This window comes from Vitis vinifera, chromosome 7 (assembly GCF_030704535.1).
Source record: "Vitis vinifera cultivar Pinot Noir 40024 chromosome 7, ASM3070453v1".
Classification (NCBI taxonomy): Eukaryota; Viridiplantae; Streptophyta; class Magnoliopsida; order Vitales; family Vitaceae; genus Vitis; species Vitis vinifera.
The window spans coordinates 1,296,769-1,315,351 of NC_081811.1; the positions used below are offsets into that span (position 1 = coordinate 1,296,769).

Here is an 18,583-nt window from a genome sequence, read left to right on the forward strand (position 1 = left end):
TGAAGGGATAAGTGGGCTAGGAATTTTTGGATTGCTTGGTGGGAAAGCTCATAAAAAAAAAACAAAGAAAAATAAAGACATTATGAAAGCTTGGAGGCTTTGATTGTTAGATAACAAGAGTATGAAGAGAGAGATTGTTAGATAGAGAGAGAGAACACAAAGAAAAAAAAAGACATTATGAAAGCTTGGAGGCTTTGATTGTTGGATAACAAGAGTATGAAGAGAGAGAGAGAGAGAGAGAAGATGGAGGTGAGGTCACTTCTAAGGTGTGGTTGGGTCCCTTTCTTACTCAACCTTGGAGTATTTTGTCTCTCTCTTGTAAGTTAACCAATGAAATTTGATGGGTTATTGGAGTTTCCCTTGTAAGCTAACCAAAAAATTTGGAAAGAAGGCCAAAAAAAAAAAAAAAAGTTTTTAAAAATATAAAAAATAATTTTTTTTTTATTAGGAGCAATAGATCCCCCGGCCGTTTGCAAACTATTTTTGAGAGTAATTTTGTAAATTAAAATATAAGAAATAACTTAAAATATTTTATTTTATAATTTATTTTAAATATAAATTATTTTTAAAATAAAATTAGTTGTTTCCCGTGTCTTTTTAAATTATTGTGATAAATAATAGAAAATTTATAAAATGTATGGTGAACTTTTATATTATATATAAATGTACAACATCATTAGAAAGGACAAATATATATATATGTTTATATTTAAGTTTTCAAATAAAGTTTTGCTTTTAAAAATAATTTAAAATATTTTTTGACAACTGTTTTTTAATTTTATTCTAACATATCATTATGGGTTTTTGTTTTTCCTGATCAACTTATCAAATATAATTTATAATAAGTTGAGAGACGAGACACTATCGCCTCAAAGTTTACCCTAAACCCTAATTAAAAATGATTTTTCAACACTAAATGATAAAAGAAAGATAATAAAACTATGCTTTTAAAAAAATTATGATAGTTTTATATTTGAATAGTGTGAACTATGCCCAAAACTAAGAAATAGAATAATTAATTGTGGTGGTGGTGGCTAGGTTGGCATGGAGTCATCCAAATAGGGCTATTGACAAGTAGTGATAAGGAATTAGGTAGATGTATTATTCTTGATAGGCACAACATGGCAGCCCTTTATTCCTTTTCATACTCATTTTTCCTCCAAATTTTTCTATGGTGTTGCTATCTTATAGACCAAATCACATGTCTAACAACTAAATTGACTAGAGTTTGGTAATTTCTAAACTTGACCATACCAAATTGATTTGATTTTTTCTATGTATAAATTATTTATTTTTTTAATATGAAATATGAATTCTTCTTATTCAAATATTTGAATGATATATTTATTTTGAAGAAAATGCTACACCAATTGGGGTAGTTGTCAAAGATGTGATCTCAATTTTTGAAAAAGTCGATGTTCACGAGATAACATCACATGAGTGAATGTGTGATTTTTAAAGATTATAATATAAGAATTGAAAAACCTAACCCAAATTAAATTAAACTAATATGAATTAATTCTTTTTAACACAATTAAACCCTATAAGAATAAAGAATGATCAATACATACAAAACACAAAGATATTGAAGTGAAACACCCTACAGTAATTGTGGAAATAAAAAACTTGAAGACTTTTACTCTAAAATTTACTATTTAAGTTTAGGACTTTCTGATATATATTCAATACTTGAGAGTTTAGTGAATGATATGATAAGTTAGAGTTTTTTAAGCATCCACCCTAAAATACATTTAGGTAAGGTATATATAAGAGAAAACTTAGTGAACTTAGAATCAATTTATAAATTATATTTTACGAAAAACAATTTAGAAACATAGGAGTTTTGAAAAGATTTTAGATTTGGGAAGAGTTTATATTTTAAATTTTAAAATATTTAGAAAGTTTAAAAAAAAATTATTCATCTAACTTCTTTTTCAAATATCTTTTCCAAATTTCTTAAAAGATTTAAAAATATTCTCATTTTTTAAAGTCTCAAATTTTTTTTTTAGTTAGAAGGATTTTTATTTTTAAATTCTTGATTTTTAAAAATTAATTAAGATATTTTAACTCGATTAAAACTTCAAATCCAACCCTACCTTATGAGAGAAAAAAAAAATTTAATTTGTCTTTACTCAAGTCTTTTCAAACTTACATGTGACATTTTAGTTGACTAATGACAATCTCGAATCTTCAATGGAAAGTAAGTTACTATCTAAAAAAATTTAATAAATTAAAAAAATTGTCAATATAAAAAATATTATATAAAATGGAAATATAAAAAACTATAGTTTTCTTATTTTGCTATGGGGTTGAAAATTTCCATTTTTAGAAACTTTTCTTTTCAAAAGGTAGGAATCTCAATCCATTGTCTCCTATTTTTGCAAAGATTCAAAATCAACACTCTCAAATATGGAAAACAAATTTTATTTGATGCTTTTTTTTTAAAAAAAAAAATCTAAATTGTTTCATATAAAGTAAATGTTATCATACATGAAAGGAAAATTTTAGGGTATCAATTTAGACTATATATTTGGTACCTATTGAACTTATAACCTTGATTATTAAAAATATAGCAGAATGAAATACAAATCTATAAAATCAAGTTATAAATCAACTATATTGGGTATAAAAAGTGCATTAAAATAAAAGACAATGGATGCTAGGGATGCTAGTTGAGTGTAAAGTGTTTGGTTTTTTTTTAATTTTTTGTTTAAAGTATTTATTTTCTATTTTTTATGATTTATTATAAATTTTTTACTAAATAATATATCAATTTTCTTTACTTTTTAATGTTTAATAAAAATAAAATATTAAAAAATAAATATATTAAACACTATTTAAAATTAAGTAAAAAAACAAACACCACTTAAATTATACACATTTATAATTCACTTTTTTTTTTTTTTTTTTTTGGCATTATATTTGAAAAGTGGGCTGCCTTAGGTTGACAATAAAAGGCAGCCATGCACAAACTCAGTAGCCCATTTTTCACCTCCAAGCCCTCTCTCTCTCCTTTTCTGAACAAAACCTGAAAAGGGAAAAGGCAAAGTAGTGATGAAATGGGGGAGGAAAAAGCTGGTAAAGAAGCAATGAAGCATCTTATGGTTGGAGCTTCCAAGAGGCTCAAAAGACAAATCTTGAAGAAACCCATCATCATCATCAACAACATCCACCCACCAACCCTCTCACCCACCCCCATAACTTAGGATCTCTCCCGCAGTCCCACTGTCCCACCGTCCAAAGTGATAAACGCATGAGTTCTTTTGGACCCTCAAAACAAAACCACATCAAACATACAAATTGTGAAGCCAAGCCACCTTTGCACAGTAGCCATCATATTGTTAGGTTAAAGCGTGGGCAAGTGTGAAGGGGCACCCCCAAAAGGGCCCCTACCCCAACTGCCATAAGACCCCTCCTATTCAAATGCCAGCCATGTGCAACCCTTCAAAAACCCTAGTGGGTGTGGGTTTTGTACATTCTGGGGAGCTACTCCTTTTAATTTAGCCGTTGGGAAAAAAGTCACTCTCTTTTATGATTTCTTCTACTTTTGATATAGTGGGTTATAACTAATAAATACATGTATTGAAAGGCAATGGGATGGGCTGGTAAGAAGCCCAAATTGGGTTGGGCTTTGAAGAGGATCTACAACTACCCTTAAATTCACTTGGTCATCCATATATTTATATGATATTATGCTTATATTATTTGTGATATTCCAAGTAAAATAGCCAAAAAAGTTCCTAATGCTATAAGTATAGACTCTTTTTAACTTTATAGATGTGTTTTTAAAATCATGAAATTCGAATCCTAACCAAAAATTAAGCAAGGTGGATATGGGAAACTTCTTTTGAATTTCTTTTTACTTTTAAAAAATTATTTTATTGAAAAGTATTATTAATATTATTATTATTTAAAAAATAGGGAAATAAAATTTAAATTAATTGAATTTTTAAAATTAATTTTGTATATAATCGAGACATAGAAGCAATACCTAAACTTGCCTTGAACCTATCCTAAATTTTTAAAAAATATTTCAAACCCACCCCAAATCCATTTATTTAAATTTTAAACTCTTCCCATTATGGGCAAAACGTGACAACTATTTGAAAAAACCTACCTCATTGTTATTCATTTATAAGAGTGGCCTCATAATGGTGTAAGAATGACTTTGTGAGGTAAAGATCCTTGAAGTTCAAAGCTGACAATATCAACATAGTTGAAAGTGATATGATTATGATTCTTTTGACGGGCTACTACGAGATAACATGACTTTGTCCTAATAGTTAATTATTATTTAATTTATTATAAAACTTGCGTCTTTGTCAAAGAAAAGTATAATTTTTGCTTCTATTATAAAAATAAAAGATAAATATTCATATATGTAAAATCATTAAATATTTATGTTCTTAAAAGTAACTCTAATCTCACATCAAATATTAAAAAAAGAAAAAGAGAAAAAAATATAATTATAATAAAAAAGTCTTATTTCAATGTTATAAATTATATCTTATTTAAAATAAAATAAAAAATTATTGCATTTATATAAAAACCATTATAATAAACATATACACGTGTAAACGTATTTTTTTAGTTTCATTTACTTTTTATTTTCTTCTGAAATTACTACCTCTTTGGGGTGGTTTCTTCTGTTGAAATGCTGAAAGTTGTGGGTTCAACATAGACAGTATTTGGGGCTGAATTGAACAATCCGGCCCATGGGCTTTGCTTGGGATGATGGGCTTCACTCCAAATAGATGGTGGGCTTCTTCACTTTGAACAAATGCTTCATCAAACAAATTTTGGCTGAGGCATATGCTTTGGATAATTTTTTTTTTAATTTTCATTATAAAAAATAAAAATAAATGGTCTATTTAATAATTTAATATTAATATTATTTTAAAAAATGTTTTAAAAATTAAATTAAAATAGGTAAAATTGATTTTGGTGGATAAATCAATAAATTATTTTCAAAATTATTTTACTTATTTTAATTTTCGAGTTTAAATAATTTAAAAATATATAAATTTTTAATTAATTTTAATTATATTTCATTTTCTCATATTTTTCATAATAAAGCAAAACTTGAGAATTTTTTTTTTAATATATTTTTTAGAATTCAATGTGATTTATTCATATTGTAAAGAAGTAAAACATGCAATTAAAATTTTAATTAATATCATAAACATTTTTACTTTTAATTAATTAAAAAATAATGATAATGGCCAACTATGAAAGTCAATCATAAAGCAAAAATAATTGCTTTTACTTTTGGAATTTGGATAAGCTTTCCAAATAGGATATTAATTAATTCCCATTATTTTTCTAATCCGCTAATTTTAATAATTGTATATAAAAAAAGAATGGAGGGAAAAATCATGCAACGAGATCAGGTTGGCGGGTGAGTGCCACATCACATCGATATCGGGAGAGCCTCTTCGGATCTTCTCCAGTACAAATCCCTCCGGTTATCAATCACGACTCTCCACGTAACGCGAGATCCTATCTTAAAGTACGAAACTGCCCTCAGACTACGTTAAAAGACCAAAACCGGCCCAGGGATTGTAGACTACTTTTATAACTTCCTCCTCTGTAGTCTCTCTCCGTCACTCTGCTCTATCAGTGCTCCAGGCCATGTCATCAATGGCATCGCTGCTCCGGCGAAGGCTTCCACGCAGAATCTTTATAGTTCAGAAGAAGGCATTCTCGTCATCTCCGGACGAAGGCTACACTGCGCGACGGATAGAGAAGATTTTGATCGCGAACAGAGGCGAAATTGCTTGCAGAATTATTCGGACTGCGAAGCGGTTGGGGATTCGAACTGTCGCCGTTTTCAGTGATGCGGATAGGGATTCGCTTCACGTGAAATCGGCCGACGAGGCCGTGCATATCGGTCCACCACCGGCTCGATTAAGTTACTTGAGTGCTCAGTCGATTATTGATGCTGCGGTGCATACTGGCGCGCAGGTAAGTGTGATATTGTGTGTTTGGATTCTGAGATAGTGAAGTTGTGAATCATGGATTGTCATTGTTTGGTAATTGTGAGCTCTTTGGTTCTTCTTTTAGAAACTGCCTTTGTTTTTTCGTGGTTAGGTGGATAGGAAAATGAGAAACACGCGAAAAATCCTTTGGGGATTTGTTTCCTAAAGTGCTTTGATTCGTTTGTCAGCATCAGGGGTGATCCAAAGCTTTGGGTCCAACTGAATTTGATACGACAGCTTGACCTAATTGAGCTAAGATTTTTCAGTCCTGGAAAACGGAAATTGTTATAGAATATAAACTATAGTGGGGTTACTGTTTCATCTGGTCTAATGTTGATAAACTGTGAAACTTCAAAAGAGGGAGGGAAAAACTGAAAACTGTAGTCTTAGTTTTATGGTAGATGTTTTGCATTCTGAGTCCATGGGCTGGAGGGCTGATGGCAAGCTTTTCCAGTGGCAGCCCATAGCTGGGTTTTTGACGGAGCAAAATCCTTTTTTTGGCATAATGTGAGTGTTTCTGTGAGTGGGTAGGATATACCCACTCTGTTGTACTCGGGGTTTTGCATTGAGAGTTGGAAGGTAAAGGGCGTCTTTGACCATAGTTCATTCATATTTATAGTGTACTTGAACTCCTTTCTTTTTTGAGTAGTGAAGTTGATCTCCCTTTTTATTGGATACCAAACCAAACGGTGAAAATATTCATCTTCTTGTGCAATTGCCTTTTAGTTTGTTGCTTTGCTTGATCATTTTTGGGCAGCTGCTCAAAAAGAGGACAGAAAAATTTGAGGGAATTGGTGTTTAAAATCTAGTGGATTGCTGATAGTTAATCCTGGTGGATATTGGGATTGTTGAAACTGAAAAAAATTATCCGGTCAATGGAAAATGGTGATAAAATTTAATGCTATGTTTGGTTCTATGAAAGTATTAAGAAAAAAAAAATTGTTAAGAAAAAAGATTTTCTTATGTTTGGTTTCGTTATGAAAAATATGAAAGAAAATGAAATATAATTAAATTTAGTTAGAAACTTGTACACGTTCAAATTATTTAATCTTTATGTAGAAGAATTAAAATAAGTGAAATGAGTTTTAAGTAATATGTAAAAATAATTTATTGACTTTAAATTGATTTTTTATTTTCTTTCATTTTTTTTGTCCTTTTACTTTTCTTCTCTAATTTCCGGGAACCAAACAAGCGTAAGCGCTAATATAGAAACTATAATGGAGATCAGTGAACAGATGTTGAATTAAGTGTACTCTTTAGAAGTTACTTTTTGTGAGAGACAATCCATTTAAGTTAGATCTCTGAATCCAATAGTTCAATTGCTGACCCTATGAATTGTTCCTTTGGTCGAGAAATCTTGTGGCTGGATTTGCCTGGAGTTTTTACTTGCTCTCTGCTCTTATTGAGCTCTATTGCTCATAAGCTCAAGTAGCACTTGTTTTCCTATTGAACTGTTAAAACGGGCATAGCTCAAGAAATCAGGCAAGTCCTGTAAGGCTATAAAGCTTGAGGCTGAGAGAAGAAGATTGAAATATGAAATCAAGATAAAGGAAAACTGAGATATGAAATTGTCATCTTCTTGTTTCTCTTCTTCCTTGCTGAATGTTAAAACTTCTTATGTATATTCTTAGACATAATTTAAATTCTCATATATTATTTTTGAATGTCAATGTGAATGATGCTTAACATCAGAGTTGTCATATAGAAATAGTATATTCTTACAGTAAAAAAATTAAGTAATCTGGTCTTTTACTTAAGAAAGGGAAAGGTGGGGGAATAGGAAGGGAAGAGACTAGAAACAGGAATTTTCCTTTGTTGATACAAGGAGTTGATGGAAAATTAAGTGGAAAATGTTCATCTCTTTGTAAAGAACTTTTATCTTTGTGCTAAATTATTGTACTTCTCTGAAAACCTTTTCTTCATCTCTGGCCTATTTTGAGAGAATTTTGGTGGGTGTTAGAGGAAATTTTTTAAACACTTTTCTCCATCTTTTCTCTCTTCATTCATGAACCAAACAACTAATACTAAGGAAAACTCTAATATTTCTATTGATAGAGTGTAGATTTGGGAACACATGTAATTGCTTTGTTTATTTCATACCTTCTGACTTCTGTATCTTCATTGTACATTGTTGTTCGCTGCATGTTGAACTTTTCTGAACTGAAGATGGTTGATTGTCTGGTATTTTGGCACATGCAAGGGCTTGCTATTCAGAATGGTATATCTTCTTTTGATAATTAGGCTATCCACCCAGGCTATGGTTTTTTATCAGAAAGTGCTGCATTTGCTCAACTTTGCGAGGATGAGGGTCTTACATTCATAGGACCTCCAGCATCCGCTATCCGTGACATGGGTGATAAAAGGTACAAATCACTGGCCTCTTGCATTTTTTCTCCTTTTTTCCTGCCTCATTCCTATCTCTGGTTGTTCTTAACTTGTTTGAATCCATCCAGCTCCCTTTTTCTTTTTTCTTTCTCTATTTTTATTTTTGTTTTTGGATTGAGACCATCTTATAAGATCTCCTCATCTGTGTGATAAGATTTTTCTTCTTGTCCATCAGTCCATTTGTAAGCTTGTATATGTGGCAGCAAAGCACAGTTTTTATCCATTTATTTGTCTACAAATAGGTCTTTATTCTGATTTATATCTGCAACTGTAGTAACAAACCCCCGGGGGGTGTGTATGTATGTGTTCTATGTTTACTTAGAAAAGTTTTTCAATTGGTTGGTGCTTTATATGTTTATCAGTGCATCAAAGAGAATAATGGGTGCAGCTGGGGTACCACTTGTACCTGGATACCATGGAAATGAACAAGATATTGACTTTATGAAATCAGAAGGAGAGAAAATTGGATATCCTGTCTTGATAAAGCCAACCCATGGAGGTGGAGGAAAGGTGTGTCACATTCCCCCCATTTCTATTATCTTTGATGTGATACTCTCCCTGATATCAGTTTTGCTTATGATCCTTGATGTTTGTATTGTAGATATGATGTTTCTGTGTTTACCAATAGAGATTTTACATATTCATTTATTTAGCTAATTTAGTTGCTCCTTATTATTAATAATTTTTGGCACATTTATGAGCCCTATAAATTTAGTTACATTACACAATTGGATTTGCCATATGTTCTCATTTAAGAAAGGTTGGAATGGGTTTATAAATTCAAGCTTAGTTTGGAAAGTGTAGTAGGTTGTACAAATAAAAATGTTCTCTTGTGCAAATGTTTCTAATTAGTTGCTGGGGTCAGTGAGCTTAAAGGCAAAAATCCTCAAAATATAAACCTTTCCTGCAGTTTTTTTGAAATTAAAATCTCATTTCTCTTCTACAATGTGATTTCCAAAGCCCACTTGCTTGTCCTTATAAATTGAAAATACAGGTACTGGACTTGTGGGTTAAAAAATGACCGATAGTACCTATCTGACACAGAAAGTAAGAAAAAAAGCTTACATAGATTTATCCTCTGTTGAGTAGGATACTCATTTTGTTGAAACAAAGTTTTCACGATGTTGCTTGTATGCCATATGGCATTCTTTTACAGGGTATGAGGATTGTGCAAAGTCCAAGTGAATTTGTTGAAGCTTTTTTGGGAGCACAACGTGAAGCTGCTGCTTCTTTTGGCATAAACACAATCTTGCTGGAGAAATATATCACAAAGCCAAGGCACATAGAAGTCCAAGTATGGTTATCCGGTTTTACAAATTCTAATATCATTTATTTTGTCATTCGTCCAAGTCCAGTGTAAATTCTATATTATCGGGAAAAAGACTGCCTCAAGTACCTGTAATCTTAAACTTGCTAAGGACTTTTTGGCTTAAAATTTTATCAGGAAAATGAGCTTCTCTAGCTTATATGGTTGTTTATCTCAGGGCAAACAGTTAACTGTAATAAAGTTTAGATGGTGATCATTAAATTCTCTTCCATTCTGCTTGATGCCACAGATATTTGGGGATAAATTTGGCAATGTTCTTCATTTAAATGAGAGAGATTGCAGTGTACAGAGAAGACACCAGAAGATAATTGAGGAAGCTCCAGCTGTAATGCTCCATTGCTATATTTCTAGTTCATGTTTCCCAGTGTACTAGAGTTGTAACAGAAACTCTGTTGGTGCAGCCAAACATTGTCAATGACTTCCGCACCCACTTGGGTCAAGCTGCTGTATCTGCAGCCAAGGTGACACTCTCTTGGATTTATTTTGGTGATCATTTTGATATTTTTACCTAGTTTGCTGATAGCATGATGGCATTATGAAGGGTTGGCTTTTGTTGATTGCCGTGTCTTCTACGGAGGATGGATCATGCATGGAACTCCTTAGACAAAGCCATCATGCTTTGTTTATCCTGACCCTTCATTTTATGGGCTAGTTTAAGCAAGACATTTACTATATATTAAACTATAAGTTTCTCTAGTTTTTTTTGTCATAGTTTAAGCCATAACCCAAGTGAGATAGAAGTCTTGAGTACTGCTGCTTCATGATTACAAATGTACTAATGATAGTGTGATTAAACAATCCACTTAGGTTTGAAGTGTTAATGTCTGTTGTCAAAGGAAATTTAAATGTTAGTTGAATGCCATCGTTTTATTTTATTTTATTTTTCTGAAAGCATTAAACTATCGGTTGAAGTGCAAAGTTTTGTTTTGTTTTCTGTTTTTTCCCCTTCAAGCATTGCTTTTATTAGGGTTTATTTGTTGTCTCATGGAAGTGTAAACTTTTTACAAACAGTATTCAGTTTAATGGTGGTAGTTTCTTGGAAGCCTCATGGCCGATTATGTTGGCTCTCATTTTCCATGCTGATTAACTCCTTGGCATTGTCATTGAACTTTGGCTCAAATTGTATCCATAGCTCATTGAAATTCTTTTCAAACCTTTCGTGGAGTATCTTAAGTGTTATCTTCAAGTATTTCTTTGCAGCTTCTCCTACTCCATGTACATTTTACTATTTTTTGACCTTGTGAAGGCAGTGATGGATGTTTATTGTCTGAATTATGGACCACTGAGGATGATGGACTCTAGGATCATGTGTATTTTCTAGAAAATGATACGCCTTTGGTCATGCACTCATCTGTGTGTGCATAGAAATCCATGTTCCATATTTTGCATCTAAAATCGTGCCATTTTTCTCATGGCTTCTCTTGTTTTTTCGATCTAAAACATGTTCATTCTTGACATCCTGTTATTTACACTTCAAGAGTTACTTCAATTATTTTCACTAATGTGGTGGTCCCTGTTTGATATCTGAAGGCAGTTGGCTATCACAATGCTGGCACAGTGGAGTTTATAGTGGATACCATCTCAGGCCAATTTTATTTTATGGAGATGAATACCCGCCTTCAGGTTCTTTTATCGCTCTGTTCCATCTTTTTTGTTAATTAACAAGTTCAATAGAATCTTAATGTGGAGCATATTCATTCTTTTGCAGGTTGAGCACCCTGTGACTGAGATGATTGTTGGGCAAGATCTTGTAGAGTGGCAAATCCGTGTTGCAAATGGCGAACCTCTGCCCATGAATCAGTCACAAGTGCCCTTATTAGGTTAATTTCCCTCCCATTAAAGAGGTCCCTATGCATGAATTGGACTTCACTGTTATCTGCTCATGAATCAGTCACAAGTGCCCTTATTAGCATTTTTTAATTGCCTAGAATACTTTTTTCTCTTATGCTTATTTCTGAGTGAAGGAAAAGCAAATAACTCCTAATTCTAGTTTTGAAAATACGTTCTTTTATTGCTTGTAAAATGGCATGGTGTTAGGTAATGTAGTAGTGTCTCTCTTACAATTGGTTTACATGATTACATCAACTGCTGGCTTTGAGCATCCTATTGTGGTATATGCTATTTACCAAAAGCTGTAGTTTTTATTGATGAGACAGGGTCTTCCCTTTATTTATTTATTTTTCAGGTATCTATACTGGTTGAATGAATATTATCAAATAAATCCCCAAAAATTATCGGTACATTCATATTTGTACACATAACATCAAAGTTCACTATTTTTTTATAAATTAAATTTTAGTTTGTCTTTTCTATTATTTTAATCATTATATATTGTTTGGAATGATCTTTTACAAATGTTATGGGCCAGCCATGACTTCTTATGGTTGAATGGGTGGATCTGTGATCCTGCCCCTCAAAAACAGGTTGGTGTGTGGTCTGGGTTTGATAACTATTCTTTAGCCGTTGGGAGTTCCAGTGATTCTTCCAGCTTGCCACTGATTTATCTTTGTGGCAAGTGTGGTCTGTGTGTCTGTTCTGTCTATAAAAGGAGGGTGGTATCTGGTCAGAGAATAAGTCAGGCTGAAAGCAATAAAATGGAGCAAGAAATTGAAGACATGTGTTCATAAGGATGCTGGCAAGATGCATATGAAAATAGAAAAACCTAGGATAAGTTGAACTTCTGATTACCATGAGTTACCAAAAGCAAATAGAAATATACAAATGGCTGGGGGTCAAGCAGGATGTCAATGAAAAAATGAAATAAATCCATTTTATTTCATCTTACAGTGTCAACCTATTCCTTTTCCCTTTTTTAAATAAAATTGCATGATGTTTTATTTCATCTTACAATGTCAACTTATTCATTTTCCCTTTTGTGCATAAAATTGCATGATGAAGGCAAAGAAGAACCCGTTGGAGAAGAATCCCTATCGTCCTAAGTTGTTTTGATGACTTCTTGATCATTAATTAGATGGTGCCAGTAATTTAATTCTTGCTACCAATTTAATCGGCACATCTCAGCAGAATGTCTTGAGCCATACAGCTGGCTTTGATTCAATCTGTGTAATAAAAATGGCCAATTATTGTTCGTTGTTTTTCAAAATGATACAGACTCTATGTAATCATGTCATGAATTTTAGAGCAGATTTATTCACATGATACTTGAGCTTCAAGAATTCCTGGATGTTCATAATTCTTAATTTTGGGTCACAGGTCATGCCTTTGAAGCCCGAATATATGCTGAAAATGTTTCAAAAGGATTTCTTCCAGCCACTGGAATTCTTCATCATTATCGTCCTGTCCCAGTCTCTTCAACAGGTTTAGTCACATGCCAGTTGCCAACTTAGTTAACTATAGTGAAATATTCAGCAATACTTTAGTCAGAAGACAGCTTTGCTAAAATTGTTCCAATCAGATAATTTTAACCGGCTTTCAATTCGATATCCTTTTTGTTCAATAGTCAAATCCCTTGTGAAGTTCAAGAATATGTGGGAGATAGGATGGTTACGAACATCCTGTAGCCATTTTTTAGGACTTCATGATTCCATTACTTCAATGTACAAGTTATTTTTTTGCTTATGTTGAATCTTAGCAGTTCGGGTTGAAACTGGAGTTGAACAAGGAGACACTGTTAGCATGCATTATGACCCTATGATTGCTAAGCTTGTAGTATGGGGAGAAAATCGGGCTGCAGCATTAGTTAAAATGAAGGATTGCTTATCAAAATTTCAGGTATACCTAAACCTGGTTTCATGTCTTCACTGCACTATAAAAAGGGTTCATAATGTTCGGTTGGGAGCATTGCACATTTATCCTTGGCTCCTATACCAGAAATTGCATCTGATGGATCCTTTATTGGATATCTCTGGGACATGATCAACCTGGTGGGGTGATCCTGATAGTTTTTTTTTTTTTTCCTCAAAAATTTTTTGATGGTAGAGGAAAAAAGTGTGATTTGCTGTTTGGAATGATGATCTTGGTTTTCATGGTTCAGTTTGCTAAGTTTGAATTGGAAGATATCTTAGATGGACCATTTGACATGATGCTTCAAGTGTATGAAAGATTAAACCTATTTAGTATGCTTGTAGTGGTCTCATGGATCACTCTGCTGGGCTGTGTGTGCTTGCATGCATGTAAACATGTGCTTCAAGTGTATGAAAGATTAGCCTTGCTTGGTTTGCATGTTTTTTTTTTATAGATAAAGGAGCAAAAATATTAAAAAAAAGGTATACAGGAGGGGCTCAAGGTATACAGGACCCATACACCCACCACCAAAAAGACTCAAACAGAGAAAGATCTACAAAACAGAAGGGGCTACAACATCCTCAACAAGACCCCAACCAATCAATGAAACTAACTAAAGTTAGAGGACAATCATCCATAAACAACTTAGCCTCTAACCAAAGAAAACAAACAAAAGAATTTTTTAGTCTTTCCATGTTGTGATCTCTTGGATCATTTTGCTGGTGCATGTGTGCATGGGCAGATTCTGCACCTTGGTAGAGCTTGCAATTGTTGTGAGTGTTTGACCTTTATTTCAGCAGCATTGCAATTTATATAGGTTTCTTAATCCCAGCCTAACCAATAATGATATTGTGTTTTTTCAGGTTGCAGGTTTGCCAACCAATATCAATTTCCTCCAAAAACTTGCTAACCATTGGGCATTTGAAAATGGAAAAGTTGAAACCCATTTTATTGAGCACTTTAAAGATGACCTGTTTGTTGATCCAAGTAATTTATTATTAGCAAATGAAGCTTATGATGCTGCTAAATTCAGTGCAGTTCTTATAGCTGCATGTGTTTGTGAAAAGGAACGTTGTAACTTGAAGGAAAGTCCTCCTGGTAAACTCTGATTTGAATATTTTCAGAGTATATTTTCTAAAATTTTTCTTAATCTTTGTGACTGCCGATATGTGCAGGCGGCAAAAGCTCACTCTCAATATGGTATGCATATCCCCCTTTCAGAGTCCATCATAGTGCTAGGCGCACAATGGAACTTGACTGGGACAATGAATACGATAGCAGTAGCTCAAAGCTTTTGACATTTTCCATCACTTTTCAGCCAGATGGAAACTATCTAATAGAGGTACTTAAAGTGTGTGTTAAGGAAGGGTTCAATGGCCAGTTATTGTATTTGAAATTTCCAGGTTTAAGGCTGCACCTATTCTAAGTACCTTTCTAGTTTCTTCTTTTGTTACTGTCACACAGACTACTAATCTTAAGTTTCTAATCAAGTTATATATGTGTTCAGACAGGAGAAGAAAACTCCCCTGATTGGGAAGTCAAAGTAGCACATCTAGGCAATTCTGATTTCAGAGTTGAAGTTGATGGTGTGAGCAGGGATGTTAGTTTAGCTGTTTACTCCAAGGTAAGCTTTTTTCTTGTTTTCTTTTCTGGAGTATGCGTGTTATACTTTATAGGCATGGGTACTTGGTTTCTTAAACAATGATTCTCCGCAAGATGGGGAGATAACTTTTTTAGAGTATTAATCTCCCTGCCTTGGTCATTTTGTATTATTTTAGGCAGAGATGCACAAAGAGGCACTATGTGATGAATATAATCCATCATTGATTAATCTTCTTCTTTAGCATCTAACTTCCTCACTTCACACTTTATTGCTTTTGATCAAACATTTGGTGTGGTTTCTTTTTCTCCTATGGTTTTCACTAATATCTAGGATGGGATTGCCTAGTGTTAAGTTAACCTTATCAGTTACATAAGATCTATGCATATGGGCCTTTTCATTCCCTAGCCTTCTCTGCCATCTTTGAACCTGGTACTGCATTGGAATTTCAATCTTAATCCTGTGGCTGAGTGGTAATGGACAAGGTTCTTCTAATGGGTTGGTACCAAGCGATCCTTTTCCATTCCCAATCCGTCCATTTGACCTCTATCAATGTGGGGTTCTTGATGCATGTTTGACAATATTATTCTCAAAACCATGTCATATTTTAGGCTGGCCATTTCGAGTATCACAATATTGAAATTTCAAGCAGTGATGCAATTACAGTTTGGTAAAATATTGCAATCTAAGGCTGAGTAAAGAATTCTGCCTCTCTCTCTCTCTCTCTCTCACTCTCACTCACTCACTCACTCTCACTCCTGTGTTTATGTAAAATCTTGTAACTTGGGCTGGCAGGATCAGACTAAGCATTTCCATATATGGCATGGTTCACATCATCATACTTTCAGACAAAGGGTTGGGCTTCAGTTGTCTGCTGATGATGAAGCGCAACACAAGCCCAGTTTTGAGGCCACATCTCATCCTCCAGGGACTGTGGTTGCACCCATGGCTGGTTTAGTGGTTAAGGTTCTAGTGAAGGATGGGACCAACGTGGAAGAAGGGCAACCTATATTAGTGTTAGAAGCGATGAAGATGGAGGTATGTGCTAAAGCTGGTTACAGTTGTCCATCTTACATTAGTTTTTATCCAAAAGCTGTAAATGTTGTTTATGTTCTCTCTTGAAGCATGTTGTGAAAGCACCATCTGGTGGGCATGTCCATGGGCTTCAGGTCACAGCTGGCCAACAGGTTTCTGACGGTAGTTTTCTCTTCAGTGTCCAGGTTAGTCATTTGCAACTAAATACACATGATATGGGCTAAATATTGAGCTTTATTATATTCATATTAATTGTAAAATCCTTTGCATTGATTTATTTATCCAAAAGAGAGAAAAATAAATGGAAAAAAACACCACCTAAACTTACACGGTTTTATACATTGTCAAGCAATAGCTCAAGGATGTAACGTGAGGGTAGGGGTTTAAAAATTCAGACCATTGATTTTGATATAAAACATTTTTCCTTGTTTGGAATCAGACCTAGAACTTCTCACGTCACCTTTTGCCACTTAGCCAGGCCTCAAGGGAGCGGGATCTCTTCAAGCTGTTTGTGCTTGAACCCACCTCAATAAGACTTGCTTTATCCTCATGAGTTCTTTCTATATCACACACCAATATAAAGAAAAGTAAAGAAGAGAATAGCAGCGTCATTACTTACCATGAAATTCTGTTACTTACATGTACTTCTTGTTTACAAATATTTTGTGCTTCTACATGTATGTTATTGTTGATGTACCTCTTAGTCAAAGTAGTTGTGATTGCTCAACTTTTAAGTTATCTCTGAAGTAGGTTGATGGATGCGGTTTTTATATATTGTTATCATTATATATAAGCATTTTTGGTTAGGCATGTGCTGAAGTAGATTACCAAATATGGCCAGGATGAGTCAAAATGATCGAATCTTGCTGAGGCAAATCCCAATTTGATGATGTACAAATGACAGTTCGTGGCAGTCTCCCCAGCATAACTGCAGTTTATTGGCAATCCTCACCCAGGCAAAAGTGAATTGAGGCTCCAACAGTTCATGGTACTGCAAGTTGTAACTTCATTTATGGGGTAAGAAAGCAAGCCATAATGCCTGGATTGAATAATCTATTTAATAAAATAAAAGTGCAACTTTTTCAGGATGTTACAGAAGAAGTGTTTGTGTCTGGGAAAATAATTTTGCCATTCCTTCTTGGTCAATGTTTGGGTTTTCTTCTTCTTTTCCTTCTTTTATGATTTTATCCCAAGGAGCTCAATGCATCACTTGTCCCTCATTTAGTGGACAATTCCTTTCTGCCTCTTTCTTGATACTGCTAGCCTATCAGAGTGCATATTACTTGACCTTAGATGCCATCAAACATTCAAAGTTCCATGTTCCAATGATGGAAAGTGTTAATATATTCTGCAAGATGAAATATGCTTTAATGCTTGATTTGTCCAGAATTTGAAGAACCACTCTTCAGGTCGGCCGTAGATATTCCCAAAAGGGCATTGAAAGAAATTCCTTTTTCCCTTTTTTTTCTTCCCTTCTGCATGCCCTAGGAAAATGACAAGGTTGAGAATATGGTAATGGCGAGGCCTCCCGGAAAAGACAGTATTTTCTTGTGGGGGAATATCCTTGGGAAGCCTGCATTGTATGGTGGGCAAGTGGGGTGAATTGGAATTTGGAATCATTTCCTGAGACGGATTCAAGGTTCCGGTGAACTTCGCACTTTCCTGGCTGCCAAACAGTGTTAGGAATAATTAATGCTAACGTCAAAGTCTTCTTGTCTTCTTCTCCTGTACTTTCAACGTACCATGAGTTGGATTTTCTGGAGTGGCTAACGCTCTGATCATGCCCCCTCAACCACCCACCCCCACATGGCCTTGGTAAAGCTGTGTCGTTTTCCCCAATCGATGTGTTCTTTCAAAATTCATTTCAAGAAAATAATAATAATAATTATTATTATTATTATAAAAAGGAAAAATAATATCAAAATAGGAAAAACTCCTTTTGCTTCATATCTAAATTAGGAGATAAAGTAGTTCTTTTTTAATCAAAATAATAATTTTGATTAATGAACACTCCATAAAATCTACATTCTAAATAAATTGTTAATTACATGACTGAATACACTCTAATTCACAAATTAAGCAACAAATTAATTAATGATTTTTTTCATATTATATATATATATATATATATATATATATATATATATATATATATATATATATATATTTACTATAAAAAAAAATTTAAAGGGGAGACAATATGCCACATAATTAATAATTATTTTCAAATATAGTATTTACATATACATAATATTTTGCAATCGAATTTTTTTAGGAAAAAAAAAAGACAATATTTATCATATTTAATAAAAAAAATATCTAAGAATTTTCCACCAAATAAAAGTCAAATTAGTGCAAAAAAATCAATATTGTGGAAAACTGTTTAAAAGAAAAGTCTCAAATTTTGAAATATTCAAAGACAATAGGGCATTTGGCAAAGGTCTCACTGAAAACGACGTCGTTTAGGGGAGAGTTGAAATTTTGTATGATTTTTTTGAAGCAGTCACGCAGCTA

At 33.4% G+C, this 18,583-nt stretch overlaps 1 protein-coding gene across 7 annotated transcripts; it reads left to right on the forward strand.

Moving 5' to 3' along the window:
• The first annotated feature begins 5,555 nt into the window (after positions 1–5,555).
• Positions 5,556–17,215, forward strand: LOC100853875 (methylcrotonoyl-CoA carboxylase subunit alpha, mitochondrial). 7 transcript variants are annotated; one of them, XM_059737821.1, is made up of 16 exons: positions 5,556–5,964; positions 8,220–8,341; positions 8,726–8,873; positions 9,520–9,657; positions 9,920–10,015; positions 10,092–10,151; positions 11,221–11,313; positions 11,399–11,510; positions 12,904–13,008; positions 13,283–13,422; positions 14,298–14,532; positions 14,610–14,776; positions 14,942–15,058; positions 15,836–16,072; positions 16,159–16,254; positions 16,877–17,215. In XM_059737821.1, the coding sequence occupies exons 1-16, from the start codon at positions 5,632–5,634 to the stop codon at positions 16,913–16,915; spliced, it is 2,238 nt and encodes a 745-aa protein (XP_059593804.1). In that variant the 5' UTR covers positions 5,556–5,631; the 3' UTR covers positions 16,916–17,215. The 7 variants fall into 7 exon arrangements, with proteins under 7 accessions (XP_059593804.1, XP_019076855.1, XP_059593806.1 ...); XM_019221310.2 differs by having other exon boundaries at positions 5,557–5,964; positions 15,830–16,072; XM_059737823.1 differs by having other exon boundaries at positions 5,557–5,964; positions 16,911–17,215.
• The last annotated feature ends 1,368 nt before the right edge of the window (positions 17,216–18,583 follow it).

Excerpts from the sequence above, each read along its gene's own strand:
- LOC100853875 (XM_019221310.2), top strand. The coding sequence starts at position 5,632 with ATGTCATCAATGGCATCGCTGCTCCGGCGAAGGCTTCCACGCAGAATC. Across the intron at positions 13,009-13,282 it reads TGTCCCAGTCTCTTCAACAG|CAGTTCGGGTTGAAACTGGA; the intron begins GTTTAGTCACAT and ends GTTGAATCTTAG. Across the intron at positions 14,777-14,941 it reads ATGGAAACTATCTAATAGAG|ACAGGAGAAGAAAACTCCCC; the intron begins GTACTTAAAGTG and ends ATATGTGTTCAG.